This window comes from Lepus europaeus, chromosome 22 (assembly GCF_033115175.1).
Source record: "Lepus europaeus isolate LE1 chromosome 22, mLepTim1.pri, whole genome shotgun sequence".
Taxonomy (NCBI): domain Eukaryota; kingdom Metazoa; phylum Chordata; class Mammalia; order Lagomorpha; family Leporidae; genus Lepus; species Lepus europaeus.
Window position 1 is genome coordinate 10,271,452 of NC_084848.1, and position 18,637 is coordinate 10,290,088.

At 43.5% G+C, this 18,637-nt stretch overlaps 1 protein-coding gene across 2 annotated transcripts in view; it reads right to left on the reverse strand.

The window, feature by feature from the left end:
- CPSF2 (cleavage and polyadenylation specific factor 2) overlaps positions 1–18,637 on the reverse strand; it is a 36,225-nt gene that overhangs the window by 9,620 nt on the left and 7,968 nt on the right. For both annotated transcript variants that reach the window (XM_062181683.1, XM_062181682.1), the window contains 9 exons: positions 18,256–18,438; positions 16,753–16,912; positions 16,566–16,671; positions 15,283–15,412; positions 12,630–12,745; positions 10,886–11,073; positions 9,975–10,265; positions 2,121–2,221; positions 1,596–1,796 (listed from right to left, as the gene is read on the reverse strand). In XM_062181683.1, coding sequence (XP_062037667.1) covers positions 1,596–1,796; positions 2,121–2,221; positions 9,975–10,265; positions 10,886–11,073; positions 12,630–12,745; positions 15,283–15,412; positions 16,566–16,671; positions 16,753–16,912; positions 18,256–18,404 — 1,442 coding nt within the window. In that variant the 5' untranslated portion in view covers positions 18,405–18,438. The remainder of the gene's footprint in view (positions 1–1,595; positions 1,797–2,120; positions 2,222–9,974; positions 10,266–10,885; positions 11,074–12,629; positions 12,746–15,282; positions 15,413–16,565; positions 16,672–16,752; positions 16,913–18,255; positions 18,439–18,637) is intronic.

Below are 18,637 nucleotides of genomic sequence, written 5' to 3' on the forward strand. Positions count from 1 at the left end.
TGAGATGACTGCGCGGATGGCGTTCTGGTAACCTTCACGAGTGCTCCTCAGCACACAGCTGTGCACTAACGAAAGGCTCCTGCAGGTCACTGGGGACCCGAGTCGCTATCACACGCACTGCCGCACACGGGCCCCGCATTCATCTCAACAGTTCTTCTTCTTGATTCCTATGGTTTCCTTTGCCAAATCTCAATACTTAAGACTCTGATTCCTTTGATGTCCATAAGACCCCCACGGATTTCCGTCTCACCCGGAGAAGCAATGACTTCATTTGCACACCAGTGAGCAGACTGACTGACGAGTCACCGGCTTCCTCCTAACCCTTCGTCTTTATTTCAGTGTACAGTTAACACATCTATCTTCCCACTTTCACTTTCAATATCAAAGAGAGTTCTAATCACAATTTGAAAAAGAAGCTTTAACCACTACCATGCTGTAAACTATCCACGTCCCACTCCCAGATCTGCTCAGACTCCTCTCCGGGACCCCAGCACCCAGACGGCTACGGCAGCTTCTCAGCCCTGCAGTCCGGGGTCTCCAGCTGTCATCCTCACGACAGTAACAGCAGCAACCATGTACAGCACATCTACCAGCTACCATGCCAAGCGCTTAAAAATACAACCTCACTGCATTCTTATCCCCATATTTCAAACACACTCACGACAAGCACACTCACCAACGCTGTTGGGCTGTACAGCGTGGTCTCAAAGGGCCAAGCAGACAGTGGAATTTTTCTAATTAAACCCAAGAGCAACCTATGTCCACTCTATGCTGAGACAGCGATCTGGAAATACAAAGGAAGTACAGAGAGGGACCTGTTTACAGGAGTTTGCAAGGCCAGATTCAGCTGCCTGGAAGCCTGGGACGGGAAGGGAGGACAGGGCCGGAGGAAAAACCTGGGCAAAGGCATGGCACGAAAGAAAACCAAGCAGCAGGAAACGGAGGGGGCTGGGACCAACAGCGAGGACCATGATGGACACAGAAACGCAGGCGAGAAGCCAGAGTGAGAAAGACACTGCCATGCTGTGACATGTGACGCTGGGGAAGCAAGAGGAACGCTGAAGGACTTTTTACACAGCAGGGTGGTGTTTTCAAATGAGGAACCAGAACACGCGACTTCAGTTGTTTTTCTAACAGTGGGTGTAGGTTCTGTAAATTTCCCATAGTTCCACACATGCTGCGCATTTCTCTTGTAACCACGTGTCATAGGGAACCCATAACCCGTTTCCCAGACTGACTGCGATCACCAACCACCAAAAGTCCCCTCTAACCCTGGGTCTTCCTCCTGCCACGCCCCTGGTTGCTCTTTGTTAAGTCACAAATAGTCGGGGGAGAGGTCTTGGTCATCTTTTTAAACCTTTCACATAATAAAAAGTAATAAAACCATCAGTTTTCCCTTAATACTGACTCTGCAGATGTTCTACAACCTTTCTACTTTTACATTTCAAACTAGACGTCTTCTCTAGCTTTCAAGCCACGGTTCTCAGAAACCGACAGAGTACACAGTAACCAGAAAGAGCCAAGTCACGAAGCTGCAAGGATACCACAGCCAGCACTTCATCTGTGAGACAGAAAAGCCGGCTTTGCTCACGTACTTGATAATTTCGCCATACTCATCCCACTTAATTCTCTCTTCGGGAGCAGGGAACATGGGGTAGGACTTCTTTGCCTGTTTGAAGAAGCTTCCTTTCCGACTCCCCTCCCCCTTCATCATCAGGTCGTGCTTCATCTTGTGAGCCGACGGCTGGTCGATGTCCTCCTCCACGTCACTCTCGTCACTGGAGTCTATGTCTGCCCTGGGGGATCGCGGAGTCCAGCGTGAGCGTCAAAAAGTCCCAGAGACCTCGAGTTCAGATTTACGTCCCCACTCAGCAGTAGCTCCTCTTGTTACATATGTTACATATGCAATATTATCAGACTGGTGTTTTGTAAAACACGAACTCCCAGTAGTAAAATGTACTAATATTAGTACTGAATGGACTTGGTATTCTAGCCATTTCCAAAATGTAACAAAAGTAATGTAGGTCCTAAGAATACCCAAGTGTTTTCCACTGAGCATTTAAGTCTTAGAAGTGCACCCTTGTCAGATTACACTCGCGCGCCATCTGGCCGTAACTCACTCTTTGGATTGCTCCAGCTTTTTAGCAGCTTCTTTCTTCAGTTTCTCTTTCTCCAAGTATTCTTCAAGTTCTTTCCCTTCCAGCTTCACGCGTTTCCGCAACTGCAGAAAGCACAGACACGGAAGGGGTTACGGCGTGGAGTAGGACACATCACGTCTCCACACAGAGTTACTGTCTGCAAACAGAAGTCCCCTCGGAAACTGATCACGTCTCCACTACATGCAATGACAGATCCTGTTTAGATTAGTGCTAAAACGGAGCTGTCACGTATCCTGGATGGTTTTAACTTACATAAAACTGCTTTAAAAACACCAATCAATCAGGAGAAGGAGGTACAGATAATTATTTTTATAAGTTGTAGTAGGTGAGGGTACATGACGCAAAACCCAAAGCCATAATGGGAAAGATAATAAATGTGGCAGCATGAAAAAATAACATCTCCCATTGACATTCCAAGTCTTGTGAAATTAAAACAACTGAAGAAAAATATTTGCAGTGCTATGACCATCGGAAGTTGGTTTTCCCTATGAGCTCTTCCAAAAAGAAAAGGATGATCAACATATCAAAAGGGAAAAAACAGAGAAGTGCAATTTACAAAAAAGAAAAATAACCAATAACCATAAAAAGATATACTTTTACTAATGATTTTTCTAAATTTTTTTTTTATTTATTTGAAAGTCAGAGTTACACAGAGAGAGAAGGACAGGCGGAGAAAGAGAGAGAGAGATAGAGGTCTTCCATCCTCTGGTTCACTTCCTAAATGACTGCAAAGGCTAGAGCTGAGCCAGTCCAAAGCCAGGAGCCAGGAGCTTTTCCCAGGCCACAGTAGAGAGTGGGATCAGAAGTGAAATAGCAAGGACTTGAACCAGTGCCCATGTGGGATGCCGGCACTTCAGGCAGTGGCTTTACCTGCTATGCCACTAATGATTTTTTAAAAATGCAAAATATAAAACACAATTCTTAAAATGTACGAATCAGAAATGCTAATTGCTATATGGGAAAAGGATAGTTTTATCCACTATCTGGGAAAATTAGCAGATGGCAATTTGTTAACACCTAAAACAAAAATGTGGAGCCAGCGCTGGGGCATAGTGGGTAAAGCCACCAACTGCAACAGCAGTATTGCATATGGGCACTGGTTCATGTTCAGACTGCTCTACTTCCAATCCAGCTCCCGGCTGACAGCCTGGGAAAAGCAGCAGAAGACGGGCCAAGTGTTAGGGCTCCTCACACCCATGCGCAGACCCAGATGAAGCTACTAGCTTCTGGCTTTGGCTTGGCCAAGTCCTGGCTGTTGCAGCCATCTAGGAAGTGAACCAGAGGATGCAAGCTTTTCTCTCTGCCTCTCCCTTTCTGTAACTCTCTCAAATAAATAAATAAATCTTTAAAAAAAATTTCAAAGGACAAGATGTTTCAATGAATTTTTTTTTTAAGATTTTACTTATTAGAGAGGCAGAGTTACAGTCAGAGGTCTTTCTTTCTTTTTTTAAAGACTTATTTAATTATTTGAAAGGCTGAGTAACAGAGAGGAAGAGGCACAGGCAGAGAGAAAGGTCTTCCATCCCGTCGGTTTACTCCCCAGTTGGCTGCAATGGTCAGAGCTGCACCAATCCAAAGCTAGGAGCCAGGATCTTCTTCCAGGTCTCCCATGTGGGTTCAGGGGCCCAAGACCTGCACCATCTTCTACTGCTTTCCCAGGCCATAGCAGAGAGCTGGATAGGAAGTGGAGCAGCCAGGACTCGAACTGGTGCCCACATGGGATGCCAGTACTGCAGGTGCCACAGTGCCAGCCCCAGAGAGATGTCTTTCTTCTGCTGGTTCACTCCCCAAATGGCTGCAATGGCTGGTGGTGGGCAGATCTGAAGCCAGGAGCTTCTTCTGGGTCTCCCACATTGGGGTAGGGACTCAAGTACTTGGGCCATCTTCCACTGCTTTTCTCAGACCATTAGCAGAGAGCTGGATCAGAAGAGGAGCAGTCAGGACATGAACTGGTGCCCACAGAGGATGCTGGCGCCCCTACCCTACCTACTATGCTGCAGTGCCAGCCCCTCAATGAATTTTAATATAACAGAATACAAACAATTTATTGGAATAGCTTTCAAGTTCAGATTATAATAAACTTTTAAGAAACTAAATTTTGGGGGCCAGTGTTGTGCTGAGGAAGGTAAAGCCGCCACCTGCAATCCTGGCATCCCCTTTGGGCACCGGTTTGAGTCCCAGACACTCTACTTTCGATCCAGCTCTCTGTTAATGCACCTGGGAAAAGCAGCCCCTGCACCCACATGAGACAGGGAAGAAGCTCTTGGCTCTTGCCTTTGGTCTGGCCCAGCCCTGGCCATTGCAGCCAGCTGGGGAGGGAACCAGCAGATATGATTTCTTTCTCTCTGTAACCCTGCCTTTCAAATAAATAAAATAAATCTTAAAAAAAGAAAAGAAACTACTTTTGAGTCTTTTTTATTTTGACAGGCAGAGTGGACAGTGAGAGAGAGAGACAGAGAGAAAGGTCTTCCTTTGCCGTTGGTTCACCCTCCAATGGCCGCTGCGGCTGGTGCACCGCACTGATCCAAAGCCAGGAGCCAGGTGCTTCTCCTGGTCTCCCATGCGGGTGCAGGGCCCAAGCACTTGGGCCATCCTCCACTGCACTCCCGGGCCATAGCAGAGAGCTGGCCTGGAAGAGGAGCAACCGGGACAGAATCCAGCGCCCAACCAGGACTATTACCCAGGGTGCCGGCGCTGCAGGCAGAGGATTAGCCTACTGAGCCGCGGCACCGGCCCAACTTTTGAGTCTTAATGTAATATCAAAGAGGAATGTCCATGAAAAGATTACTCAAGCATTTTTCCCTGCCCTGGAATACGTGTGTGTGAGGCTGGATTTTCTTCATATATTTTAACCAAAACAGCATGTTGCAGGAGACTGAATGCAGAAGCAGATGTGAGAATCTATTCCACTGAGTTAAATATGAGAGATTTGCAAAATGTAATACCACACCTCCCACTATTTTTTGTTTTGGGAAATATTTTTGTAAAAATATATTAATGTTAACTTGTGTGCTTGTATTATTTTTATATTTATTATGCATTATTATAGAACAATGTGCGTTGGTTGTTTGGAAAATACTCGTTCATCAGGTTAGATAGAACTCACAAATGTTGATGGTATGTAAAAAAATCACATTTGCAGATATCACCTCCAATCTCATCAGAAGTCATTTAAGCTGTCAATTTTAGTGATGGGTATAAATTTCCCAAAATTCTAATTTTCACTTGAACATTAAAATTTTACCAGGTTTATGCAACAAATGTTGTCATCCATTTTCCTTAAGAGTGACAGCTTCAATTTATTAATTTTCAAGAAACGTCTACCAAACAGCCAAGTCTGTATAACCATGTCATTATTTCAAGTAGAAATGGTGTTCCAAGAAAAAAGTAGCTGGTTCAACTTACAACTCCAGCACCTCTACCAGCGTTCTAACTGGAGCCAGTCATGGACTTTACCACGCAACACAGGCGCTTCGTGCATCCTCCCCATCTTCTCAAATTACTTAGAAAGGGGCCAACCTCGTGGCGTACTGGGTCAAGCCTGCGAGGCTGGCATCCTCCGTGCATGCTGGTCCGAGTCATGGCTGCTCCGCTTCTGCACTTGCTCACTGCTAACGCACCTGGCAAACCCATGGAAGATGGCAGCCCAGGTGGTCAGGCCCTACGCCCACATGGAAGACCCAGATGAAGCTCCTTGTTCCTAGCTTTGGCCTGGCCCAGCTCTGGCTGCTGCAGCCATTTGGGGAGTGAGCCAATGAATGCAAGATCTCTCTCTCTGTCTCTCCCTCTCTTTGTAACTCTGCCTTTCAAATAAATAAACGGATCTTTAAAAAGTATTTTTTAAAAAAAGTTTTAGGTAATATTAATGACTTTTACTGCCTTGACAAAGACATTCTCAGGTCACACTGGCTTTTTTTTTGCAATACTTTGGTATGCTTGCTCTGAATCCTTGCTCAACAATTCTGTTATTTATACTGAATACATTACAGATGTTGGTTACTAGTATTATGCTTTCCTTTTTTTTTTTCCATTTTATTTTTATTTATTTGAAAGACAGTGTTAGAGAGGTAGAGATGAAGAAAGAGAGAGAGAGGTCCTCCATCAACTGGTTCACTCCTCAAATGACCACAATGCTGGAACTGAGTTGATGTGAAGCCAGGAGCCAGGAATTTCTTCTGGGTCTCCCACATGGGTGTAGGGGCCCAAGGACTTGGGGCATCTTCCACTGCTATCCCAGGCCATAGCAGAGAGCTGGATCAGAAGTGGGGCAGCCGGGACCTGAACCGGTGCCCATGGGATGCTGGCACTGCAGGCCAGGGCTTCAACTCGCTGAGCCACAGCGTCAACCCCAGTATTACATTAGTTACATTCCTCAAATACATCCTTACCACTCAGCTCTTAACAAACTAACCATTCCTGAACATGGCTGCCACCAAGACAAAATGAAGAGAGAGTACTCATTAAAACTGTGTACAGCTCTGGCAGCGACTAACCATTCCATTCCAGACCAGCTGCAGTCCACTTTAAAACTAATGATGCTAGCTTTTGGAAAATGGACAGATGTGATGGGTTACTGAGTGCACACATCCCCTGGCTAACTGTCTTGCTCCTGACACAGGAGAGTGAGAAAGAAACAAACGCAGAAGAGCCAGGTTAGGATATCTGGAGATGGAAAGATATGGAAATTCCTGTCTGACTACTTCTGTTGCTCAGCTAAGTTTGAGACATGGTCATGTGCTACAGATGAGGGCTGGGAGTGAGTGGAACATAATGTGAGGAGAAAGAAGGTATGAAACTGGGGCTGGTGTTGTGGCATGGTGGGTAAAGCTGCCCCTGCAGTGCTGGCATCCCATATGGCACCAGTTCAAGTCTCAGCTGCTCCACTTCCAATCCAGCTCTCTGCTGTGGCCTGGGAAAGATGTAGAAGACGGCCCAAGTCTTGGGCTCCTGCACCCACGTGGGAAGACCTGGTGGAAGCTCCTGGCTCCGGGATTTGGATCGGCACAGCTCCAGCTATTGCGGCCAATTGAGGAGTGAACCAGAGGATGGAAGACCTCTCCTCTCTCTGTATAACTCTTTAAATAAATAAATAAATCTTAAAAAAAAAAAAAAAAGATGAAGAAGAAGAAGGAATGAAATTGCCTACTGGAGGATGAGGAAGGGAACAGCCTACAGAATGTTGAGTGCTAGTGCCGAGATGCGAGGCCATGAATTTGAAGGAAACCTGTCCACTCCGTTACTCCAGTAACATAAAGCTGCTTGATACAGGCACAGATAAACAAATGCTTTGCTAGGTCAGTATAATAAAGGGAAAGAAGGCTAAAGATGTTTGCAAAATTACACTTATAATGATAATTATAATGCTACTGACTCTAAGCCACAAGAATGCTGGACAGTAAAAAGTGAGGATCATGAACTCAAAGTCCTGATGGCATCAAAGACTTCTGGTCCGGGGGTAACAGAGAAAGTCAGCCGCTGTGAGATGAGAATGGGACGCTTGGCCTGAGGTCTGGAGACTGGTCAATCCTAACAAGGGTTAGGGAAGGACAACAGGCGTGGACAGCACGGTAGTGGGAATACATGCCTACGGTGCAGCAGAAAGAAAGATTAAGAAACAAGATGTGGGGGCTGGCATTGTGGTGTTAGCTGCTGCCTGCAATGCTGGCTACCCAGCTGCTCCACTTCTGATCCAGGTCCCTGCTGATGGCCTGGAAAAGCAGCAGGTGTTTGGCCCCCTGTCACCCACGTGGGAGACCTGGATGAAGCTCCTGGCTTCCACCTGGTCCAGTGCTGGCTGCTGCAGCCATCTGGGAAGTGAACCAGCAACTAAAGATCTTTCTCTCTCTGTCTCTTCCTCTCTCTCTCCATAACTCTGACTTTCAAATGAATAAATCTTAAGGAAAAAAACCAAACAAACAACTTAAAGGGGGCCTGGTGTGCAGGCTCCCTGGCAGTGTGTACAATCTACTGCTTGTACGGGCTGCTCTAAGGGACCGTGAACACAGCCCTCCATAGTGGACATTCCTGCCTGACCGCGTGCTGTTCCTAATCTAGGATGCAGACAGATATGTGTGGTGCTTCTGGAAAGCCCCAAGGCACAGTGACTAGAGTTCACACTGGCCCAGTCATCATGTCCATCCGCACCAAGCTGCAGAACAAGCAACATGTGGTTGAGGCCCCGGGCAGGGCCAAGTTCATGTTTCCTGGCCACCAGAAGGCAAACAGCGCTGCAGCCTCTTCGTTCTTCTGCTCCTGCCCCAGGCATTCTGACTCAGTTCTGTCCATGTCCTCAGATCCACAATCTCAAAGAAGTGGGGCTTTACCAAGTTTAATGCGGATGAATTTGAAGACAGGGAGGCTGTTCCCTGACAACTGTGGGGTCAAATACATCCCCAACTGTGGTCCCTCAGACAGGTGGCAAACCCTTCACTCATAAGGGTTTCTACTATTCCAACCTCTCTTTAATCATCAATAATAAACCCTGATTGCTGTTTAAAAAAAGAAAGAAGAAAGAAGGAAGGAAAGGAGCAAGGGAGGGAGGAATACTGGTGCTGTGGCGCAGTGGGAAGCAGTGCCAGCATCCCTTAAGGGCACTGGTTCAAGTCTCGGCTGTTCCATTTCCAATCCAGCTCTCTGCTATGGCCTGGGAAAGCAGCAGAAGATGGCCCAAGTGCTTGAGCCCCCATACCCAAGTGGAATGGGGAAGGAGCTCCTATCTCCTGGCTTCAGGGCTCTGGCTGTTGTGGCCACCTGGGGAGTGAACCAGCAGATGGAAGATCTCTCTCTCTCTCTCGCTCTGTCTGCCTCTCTGTAACTGCATTTCAAATTAATAAATAAATCTTAAAAAAAAAAAAAAAAAGGAAGGAAGGAAGGTAGGTAGGAAGGTGTCAAAGAAGCAAGAAGACCATGGAATTGGAGATCACAAACCTGGATGTTAAAGTCATCAAGGGTGGAGTTTCAGGTACTCCAGTACATAGGAAGGCTGCCAACTAGGGTCCAGAGTCACCAATGAAGGACAAAGAATGACCAAGAAATGAGTAAATGTTAGAAAAAGGGAGAGCTTGGGGCTGGCGCTGTGGTGCAGTAGGTTAATCCTCGGCCTGTGGCGCTCCATCCCATATGGGCTCCGGCTCGAGGCCTGGCTGCTCCATTTCCCACCCAGCTCCCTGTTATGGCCTGGGAAATCTGCGGAAGATGGCCCAAGTGCTTGGGCCTCTGCACCCTCGTGGGAGACCTGGAAAAGGCTCCTGGCTTCAGATCAGCCCAGTTCTGGCTGTTGCAGCCATCTGGGGAGTGAACCAGCGATGGAAGACCTTTTTCTCTGTCTCTCCCTTTGTAACTCTACCTCTCAAATAAATAAATAAAATCTTTAAAAAACAAAAAGGGAGAGCTTAGCACCTTTAAAGTTTGACATCGTGAACTGCAAAGGAAGGGAAACCGCGCGGAGGCTGCGATGCCCGAGGTCACCCCTCCCACCGCACCCCAAGCACATCGGACGTGAAAAGGGAAGAGGAGCACCTAATCGCGCGGGCTGCTGGCAGACAGATTTCACCTAGGCAAAGAGCTCAGACAGAATCCTCCAAGGGGAGAAGGGGAGATGGGACTACAGCGTGCACACAGGGCCTCTGGCACCAGGAGGTACCACGGAGAAGTTCAAGGATGAGAATTTCTGTAAAGCTGCTCTGAAATCTGTTCTCTGGAGGCTCCCTACTGATTCCCACTACAAGTTCAAAACAACTTCAGGTTTAATTTATTCCTGGTAAGTAACGCGTCCCCAAAATAATCCCAGGATGAAGTTTGCGTGCAGGTGCTTACCTCTATTTCTGTAACTTTTTCTGAAGGATTGTCAATTAGGAAACGTGCTAAGGTGCCAGGAGTAGTTCTGTAAGTTAGAATGATGGAGTTCTTAGGGTCCTGACACCACTGAATAAAGAGATCCCTTGAGAATCCACACTCCAGGTCGGGCTGGCTGGCAAGCACAACTTTGGGGCTAGGAACTCGCGCCAAGTCAGAAAGACCATGGCATAAAGAAAGATGGCGAAACTGAAATGGATTATTTCTTTTGTCTTCAAAACATCTCATCAATTTATCACTCATCCATTCTACCTAATATGAGGAGAAAAGATGGCAATAATTAGAAAACAGCACAGGAAACCTCAGTGTGTTATGCAACAGTCAGGGAATCCAGGCTGTACCCCGCTGTAGTCCTTCCCCACCGAGTTCCTTATCTCTGTGCTGTCTGACACGCAGCTTCTTTTCTGCTCTCTCCCGTCGGTCCACCCACTCAAGTTCCCATCCCAATAAATCCAGTTTTGCATATTTCACTTAGAAGTCACCTTAAATCTTTTCAGAAGGCAGTGTATACGTTCCAAATGATTGCTACCCCTAGGGATAGCTACCTTACTCAAAACAAAGTGAACAACACATTCTAACATTTTATCCTGTGAGGTAGGTTCTATCTTTGTTCCCATTTACAAACTGAGAAATTAGGAAGAAAAGCAACTTGCCCAATCTAGCCACTTCCTAGTGTACATACGGATTAAATGAAATAATACATGTAAAGTACGTGAGACAGTACGTGGCTAATCTTTAATTACCACTATTATCACTATCATCATCAGTCTCCCCAATAGAAAAATAAAATCCGAACAACTAAGATACCATACTCCATAAGCCCAATCACCGTAGCAAACTTGTTTATAGCAAATGATAACATGAAGACAAACCTGGGACTTAGAAAACTCCACCACGTTATAACTGACATTATTTAGGAGTGCCAGTGAGTAAACACCCAAGCCTGCGTCTTTAGTTCTCCAGATCTGATCCAGAAGCTGAGCAAGTTCTAAAACCCGGCCTGCAGTATCCACTGCTATTAACACATTTCCATCACCTCGCAGTGTTTCCAGGACATTCGCTACAAAAGAAGATGGTAAAATCCCATGGAACACAATACTTTGCTAAAGAATTAAAGACAACTTTATCTCCCACTTCATACTATAAAAACCACAATTTATAAATAAGCAATTACTAAGCCAGCTACAAAATAAAGAATTTTGTTGAGGTTATTATAATTACATTTCCCTTTGTTAAATATACCCCCATAGGAATAAAAAAATGTTATTGATTCCATTTTTTTCCATTAAAAAATTATACATCAGTAGTTTCTAATCTTTTCACATAATGTAGAAAATTTCATTTGTATCTCCAGGAAAATTAAATGACAAGGCCAAATATAACTAGCAGAGATTTCCAGGCCACCCCAGCCTCACCTGTCCCTCCCCAAGAAACTCAGTTATGATTAATTCCAAAACTTACACACACACACATACACACACACAAACTCATATAATAAATATTTTACATGTATCTTCACCTGTAGAATAAAGTATAGATCACACTCCCTTCCAACAAAAGCATTCTTTATAAATATAATTCCTTGCTCTAAAAAAAGTCTACTTGAACATCTTTGGTATAATGAAACTAGCAAAAACAAACCAAAAAAACTGGTATAATGAAACTAGCAAAAACAAACCAAAAAAAACCTAAAGAATTAAAAAGGTTTCTTAACATTAAAGTTACATGGTATACAAGCTACACTTTTGAAGTAGATTAGGGCAGGGGCTGCAAACATGTTTCAAAGTGAAACCCCACTTTCCTTGTTAAAATCTCCACAGCTCAAAAAGGAACACAAAGCAGGCAGGCAGCCCAAGTCAACGCAGAAACAAGCAGTGAGGGCTGGGAGCGCCAACAAGAACCCAGGCAGAGAGAGTGTAAAAACCCGACTGCAGGCCGGCGCCGTGGCTTAACAGGCTAATCCTCCGCCTTGCGGCGCCAGCACACCGGGTTCTAGTCCCAGTTGGGGCGCCGGATTCTGTCCCGGTTGCCCCTCTTCCAGGCCAGCTCTCTGCTATGGCCCGGAAAGGCAGTGGAGGATGGTCCAAGTCCTTGGGCTCTGCACCCGCATGGGAGACCAGGAGAAGCACCTGGCTCCTGGCTTCGGATCAGCGCGATGCGCAGCCGCAGCGGCCATTGCAGGGTGAACCAACGGCAAAAAGGAAGACCTTTCTCTCTGTCTCTCTCCTCTCTCACTATCCACTCTGCCTGTAAAAAACAAAACAAAAAAAACCGACTGCAGCATTAGCGGACTGCTGCCCCCTCACTTCTCTCTTGTTCGCTTTTCTTTAGCAGACTTGTATGAGGTCTTTACCTAAAGACCCACAGCAGTGAGTGCCTCGGAGAGCTAGCAAACTGCTGAACGGCAGTGAGAAGCGATCTTGACAATATTCCACAAAAGTTAAGTTAAACCAGTTAAAGAATATCCTTATAAAATACTGATATAGCCACATACTATTTCTTGAAAAATACTATAGAATTACCTAACCTCTTAAGACCAAAAGTGTGAAACAGAAGAACAGTTATCCGTACCACACACTTCCCCAGTTCTTTACCAGGACATTAGCTAACACGTACTCAGGAGCTGCTCATCTCTCTGTTTTCTTCTGGGCTGCACATACGTAGCATTAAACGAATCTGTGATAAGTAGGGAGGGTCTGCTTAGCATTTCCAGGGAGCATCCGTTTAAGTGGCTACAACAAAGTTTAGGAAGACAAATTATTTTATATCATTTCAAATAAACAAGAGCTCCTCTGACTTAAAAAACAAGCAGGGGTGGGCATTTGGCATAGCAGTAAAGGCGCCACTCGAGATACTCACGTCCCATGTCAGAGGTCCAGGCCTGGAGTCTCGGCTCCACTCACAATTCCGGCTTCCTGCTAATGCCCACCCTGAGAGGCAGCAAGTGATGACTCAGGTACAGGGTCCTCGGGAGGGACCTGGACTAAGTTGTAGCTCCCAGCTTGGGCCCAACCCAGCTCTGCTATTATGGGCATTTGGACATGAGAGCTCTCTGTCTCTCGACTAAATACATTAAATTACTACATAAGAAAAGAAAAAAGATCACTCTCAGGAAATGGAGCTGCAGAATCTTTAAGCAGTTAGAATCTATAAACAACTTCTTTTATAAGGTTTTTCTCCCATTAGCCACAAAAATATAATTGCTCATTGATAAGAAATATCTTAATTCAAAAAGCATATAGAGAAAAATAAAAATCTTCCAGAGTACCATCACTCAGAGATAACTAATAATTGGTGTTTATCTTTCTAAGAATATAAATATTTCTATGCATATGATAGGTCTGCAAAAAATTCATGGAAAAATGAACACTGTCTTTGAATTCCATTTTCCACGAAGCTTTTTATTTTAATTTTACTTATTTGAAACAGAGAGAGAAAAAGAGACAGTGAGCTCCCATCTACTGCTCACTTCCCAAACACCTGCGAGGCTGCGGCCGGGCAGGGTAGTGGAACACAACCTAGGTCTTCCATGTGGGCAGCATGTGAGGCTGCGGCCGGGCAAGGCCTCCGAAGCCAGGAGGTGGAACACAACCTAGGTCTTCCATGTGGGTAGCATGTGAGGCTGCGGCTGGGCAGGGCCTCCGAAGCCAGGAGGTGGAACACAACCTAGGTCTTCCATGTGGGTAGCATGTGAGGCTGCGGCCGGGCAAGGCCTCCGAAGCCAGGAGGTGGAACACAACCTAGGTCTTCCATGTGGGTAGCATGCTGCCCCAGGCTGTGCCGTCAGCAGGAAGCAGGAATCCAGCCCAGGCACTCTGACCGAGCCGTGGCATCAGAATTGGCGACACAACTGAGAGGCAAGTGCCTGCCCTTCCACAAGTTCCCTGAAGTCGCTTCACGTACGTGTATTTGACAAAGTTGATAGCCCATGTATGCTCCTACATGCGCCACTCTATTTCCTGATTTTTCCGCTTGACATTAAAATGTTTTTTCTAAAGCTAATTTTAAATCATTAAAAACTTTCCATCATGTCTGTACTGTTTCCCTTTATTGATATTTATGATTTTTTTGCCATTATAAATTACCTCTCAAAGACTGTTTCTACAAAAAGCTTCAATTGCATTTCTGACTGCATCTTCAGATTACATTCTAGAAATCTATCTGCTGCAATTCACAGTGCAGCTAAATGGTTGTCCAGAAAGGTTCAACCAGAAAGACTGACCGAGTCACTAAATACCACCATGAAGGCTTTAGCACCATTTAAAAATAATTTTAATGTCTCTAGTTAAAAAAAATAATAATTTTTTCTTTCTTGAGTTTGACTTCTGATCATTTACAACGGTATATTTTTGATTAGTTGATTAACACCTGGTTTTATATATGTATGTCTTTGGACAATGGCTGAACATATTTTCCCTACATTATTGCGTTATTGGGTTTTAAATTTGTTTCAGACATGTTGTACCTGTATATAATCAAATCTATCAGACTTTTCCTTTCTAACTTGAACAATTATTTCTATGATTATAAAATCTTTTCCAAAGTAGAGATCAGACTCACCAGCTTTGCTTCACTTTCTATTTAATTCTAATTATCTAAAATATATTTTGTTACATGATTAAAAAAACACAAATTGATTTTTCCCCAAAATGACCGAATTACCTAACACTGATTACTCTAATATCCATGCTTTCCTCATTAATCTATGATCATAGGAGTCTAAATTCAATTCATTGGTCTCAAATATTTCTTAATGTAAACATCTCAAGACCATAGCTATGAAGTTAATATACAGATGTTAACAGAAGCCTGTATGAGACTCAAACCCAAAAAATTTTACAGTAATGCTGTACCAAATAAAATATGTAAAATTATCACTATTGTATCTCCTTTTAAAGGGAACAGACTTGAACTAATTACTGACTTCATAAAACAAAGTCAACAGCAAAACACATAAAGCTCTGTTAAGTACCAGGTCAAGAGCATATTTGATGTACGAAAATTTATCTCCTTGTATAATCTCCAGGGAGACCTCTGTTTTACAGAGTAGATACTTACCCACAAATTTTTTAAATAGCACTTATGTCTTACACCAAACTTTTCCCTTACAAGGCAAACAACTAAGTAATTTCGAGAACATTCACTATTTGATGTTTTTCAATTGCTAACTTCTGGTTTCAAAATAAAAACTTTGTTTCTAATCTGCCACACACACACACACACCCCCCAACGAAACCACCACCAATTGCCTTTCCCTTCGTATACCTACATCTCCCTCTTGTGGTTGAAGTCAACAGCATACACAATCTCCTCCTCTCCATCTTTGACTATTTTCCATATTGTTCCGCCTATCATATGACCGGCTGGCAGAGGTGTGATAGACAAACCGTGTCCTTTACCTATGTCAACAAGATAATGACAATATTCAGATTCCTGTCACAACTCTGAAGAAAGGTTATTCATTTCCAAGCTATCCTAATAGGGTAATATCTCCAGAGACTCACTATTCAGAAGCAAACACAGACTGAAAACAAGTTTCTCTCCTGTCCCCTGACTACGCCCTCCGCTCACTGTAGGCAAACACTCTCATCATTTTATTACATATAAAGGTACTTCAAAAAGCTGATGGACAATTGGAATTAAAAGATTAAATTTATTCTGTTGCAAACAAATTCGAAATCCATGCATGGTTTTCTTTATAATACACATTCTCTATGAATGTTTTAAAAAACCCTTTTATATGCAATTTCAAAATTTTTTTGCACCAAAATAAACTTGTGGTTGCATTTGTCTATGAACCTTTTAAAGTTCCTTCATATTCTTGTAGAGATATTGGTGCTTATAAATAGAAGGCTAGAGACTGGACTAGACATCAGTACACTATTAAATAAAAAATTTAGTATGAACACACTTTACTATTGATTTCATACAGACAATTAAACCAACGCTCAGACTTCACTTGAGATATGCCAACCTCAAATGTCAAATTATGGTAACGAATTTACCCCACAGAAAAATCACGTTTAAGCAAAGCTATTGAAGATCCCTCTGAACTCACAAGCTCAGTCTTCAGAATCCATTACTGCACCATTTTTAAATGCCAATGTTTTTACGAAAATTCCTACTATTTACTATGTGACTCCCCTAAGTGACAAGCTTTTTAATGCCCAATTCTAGAATTTGGTAATTTCTACTGGGCCTCCCTAATACACTAACTTGAATCATTACATTTAGCCATCTGAACTGCTGTCTCCTGATCTAATCATAGCTCCTTGAGAAGGATGTGGCCACGTTATTTTTGTTCATTCCACACAGTAGACAGCCAGTTCTGTTACATATGAAAGGCCTGACTTGTCAACATTTTACCAGAATTTAGTCTTAAATACCTTAAAATTCACAGGGAAGTTCAGAGTTTCATACCAAGACAGAAAATGCTAATTGTCTCATTCTTCAGACCATAGTGCCTCTAGCTTTTACTATGAATGCTCTTCAGTGTTTTTCTGTGGGTTAAGCCTCTTTAGTTCAATTATTTCCTACTAAGAACACTTTTACCTTTCAAATTCACAATCTGAGAGAATTTTAGCTGCTGTATTTTGTCAAAGGCTGCATCCACATCATCTAACGTAAAAAGCGTAAAATCTTCGGTATTGTGCCGAGACTAGAAGAACAACACAAACAAAAGGTTAAGAACGATCACTAAGGAAGTGTAAAGAAACGGCGTTTTCACAGCTCCAGTTACCTGGTAGAGATCATACATGAACATCTGTCCCATTTTATACACAGGGATGGTGGCGTAGATGGCGCAGTTCAGCCCCAGCTTGCCCACAGCATACGGGAGGGCCCCAAGATGGAGAGGATCCGGGTGGGACAGCAGCACCGCGTCGATCTGGTGAACATGCCTAGGAGAGCACAAGCCAAATGACCACTTCTCAGCTCTTGTTTTTGGGGGAAAGGGAAGATACTCAAAATTATTTATTTATTCTGGATTGAAAATTATTTATTAATTCTGGATTGAAAATTACACTGGGGTAGAAGAGCAAAACTAAGAGCTTAAATTATGAAATCTGTGAATTTCTACTGTTTGTACAGGTATCAAATTATGGTGTAAGCTGCACCTAAAATGCAGTGTTTAGGGGGGCTGGCATGGTGGTGCAGCGGTGCAATGCTGGCATCCCATAAGGGCTGCCAGTTCATGTCCTGGCTGCTCCATTTCCAATCCAGGTCCCTGCTATTGTGCCTGGGAAAGCAGTGGAGGATGGCCTGAGTGCTTGGGCCTCGACACCCACATGGGAGACCCGGATGAAGCCCCTGGTTCCTGGCTTTGGCCTGGCCCAGCCTAGGTCGGTGCAGCCATTTGGGGACTGAACCAGCAGATGGAAGATTCCTCCATCTCTACCTCTTTCTGTAACACTGCCTTTCAAATAAATAAATACATCTTAAAAAGAAAAATACAATGTCTAGACACATTTAAAAAAGAAAAAAAGGGAAAAAACACCAGAAGACACCACGAGTAAGCTGATTTTGAAGGGCTGCGCCTTTGTTACCAATTTAAGTTCTAGAACTCAGCTTGAAATTTCAGAAACTGTTAATGGAAGAATATTTGAAGGACCACAAATTATGAATTTTTGCCTCCGCTTTTTAGCATGATGCCCAATAGCATACCCATTAAAGCAAAACAATTAATCAAGGACACATGTTCTTATTGACAAGAGGATGGTTTTGTTGGGTTTTTCTGTTTGTTTGAAGTTCTACATTTTAAAAAATATTTAAGTCCTCTTCCCCTAATAATAAACTTAACACTGAACCATGAGTTCTTTTTGATAGATTCAGATCCTTGTGTGCACCGTGGTCATTGTTCTGAGAACAAGGTCTCAAAGTTTGGCATCAAAAGACACTGAAAGTAAGCTGGCGCCGCTGCAACACAGAGCTCCCATGCGGAAGGTATTTCCTTTCCTCAAATGCTTAGGGGCTCTTGCCCTTTCCTAAAATTTGCAGGCAAGATTTCCATTGATTAATGAAGTAATAATTAACTTGAAGAATGTTTAATTTCAACAAAGCTTGTAAGTCAATCAAAACTTTTTAAGTTAGAAATCTAGTTTAGCTTTTCGGTACAAATAAAATTTTGCCTTTTACTATAAACTAAATTAAGGCAAAAAAGCAAAAATCTGTAACATCAAAATGGAATTAGAGTAGAAAAAAGAAGCTGACTTAAAACAAGCCTGGAAACCTCAGTATCACTTACTTCCTCAAGGAATCTATAATATCCATCGAGAAGTGTTCATCCCAGCCACAGTCCAGCAAAAATCTAAACTCATCAACTTGGAGAAGATAGCAAAGAGCAGACTCTTCTTGGACCCCAGAGAGGGTAGTTAATTTGATAATAGATGTCATTCTTCTGGTCCAGTAAAAATAATCTAAGAGGTTCCTTGAAAATAATTAAAACATGATTAAACATAAAAGCACAGTCAAATGTCTGTTATAGACAAATTAACAAATTATTTCAAGATATAAGTTCACAGAAATTCTATAAATACAAAAAGAAAACATTTTAAAGAGCCACTTGTGTCATTGCCACCCTCAAAGGTACAAGCAGAATGTATGCTCTTCTTGTTCACAATGAGCAC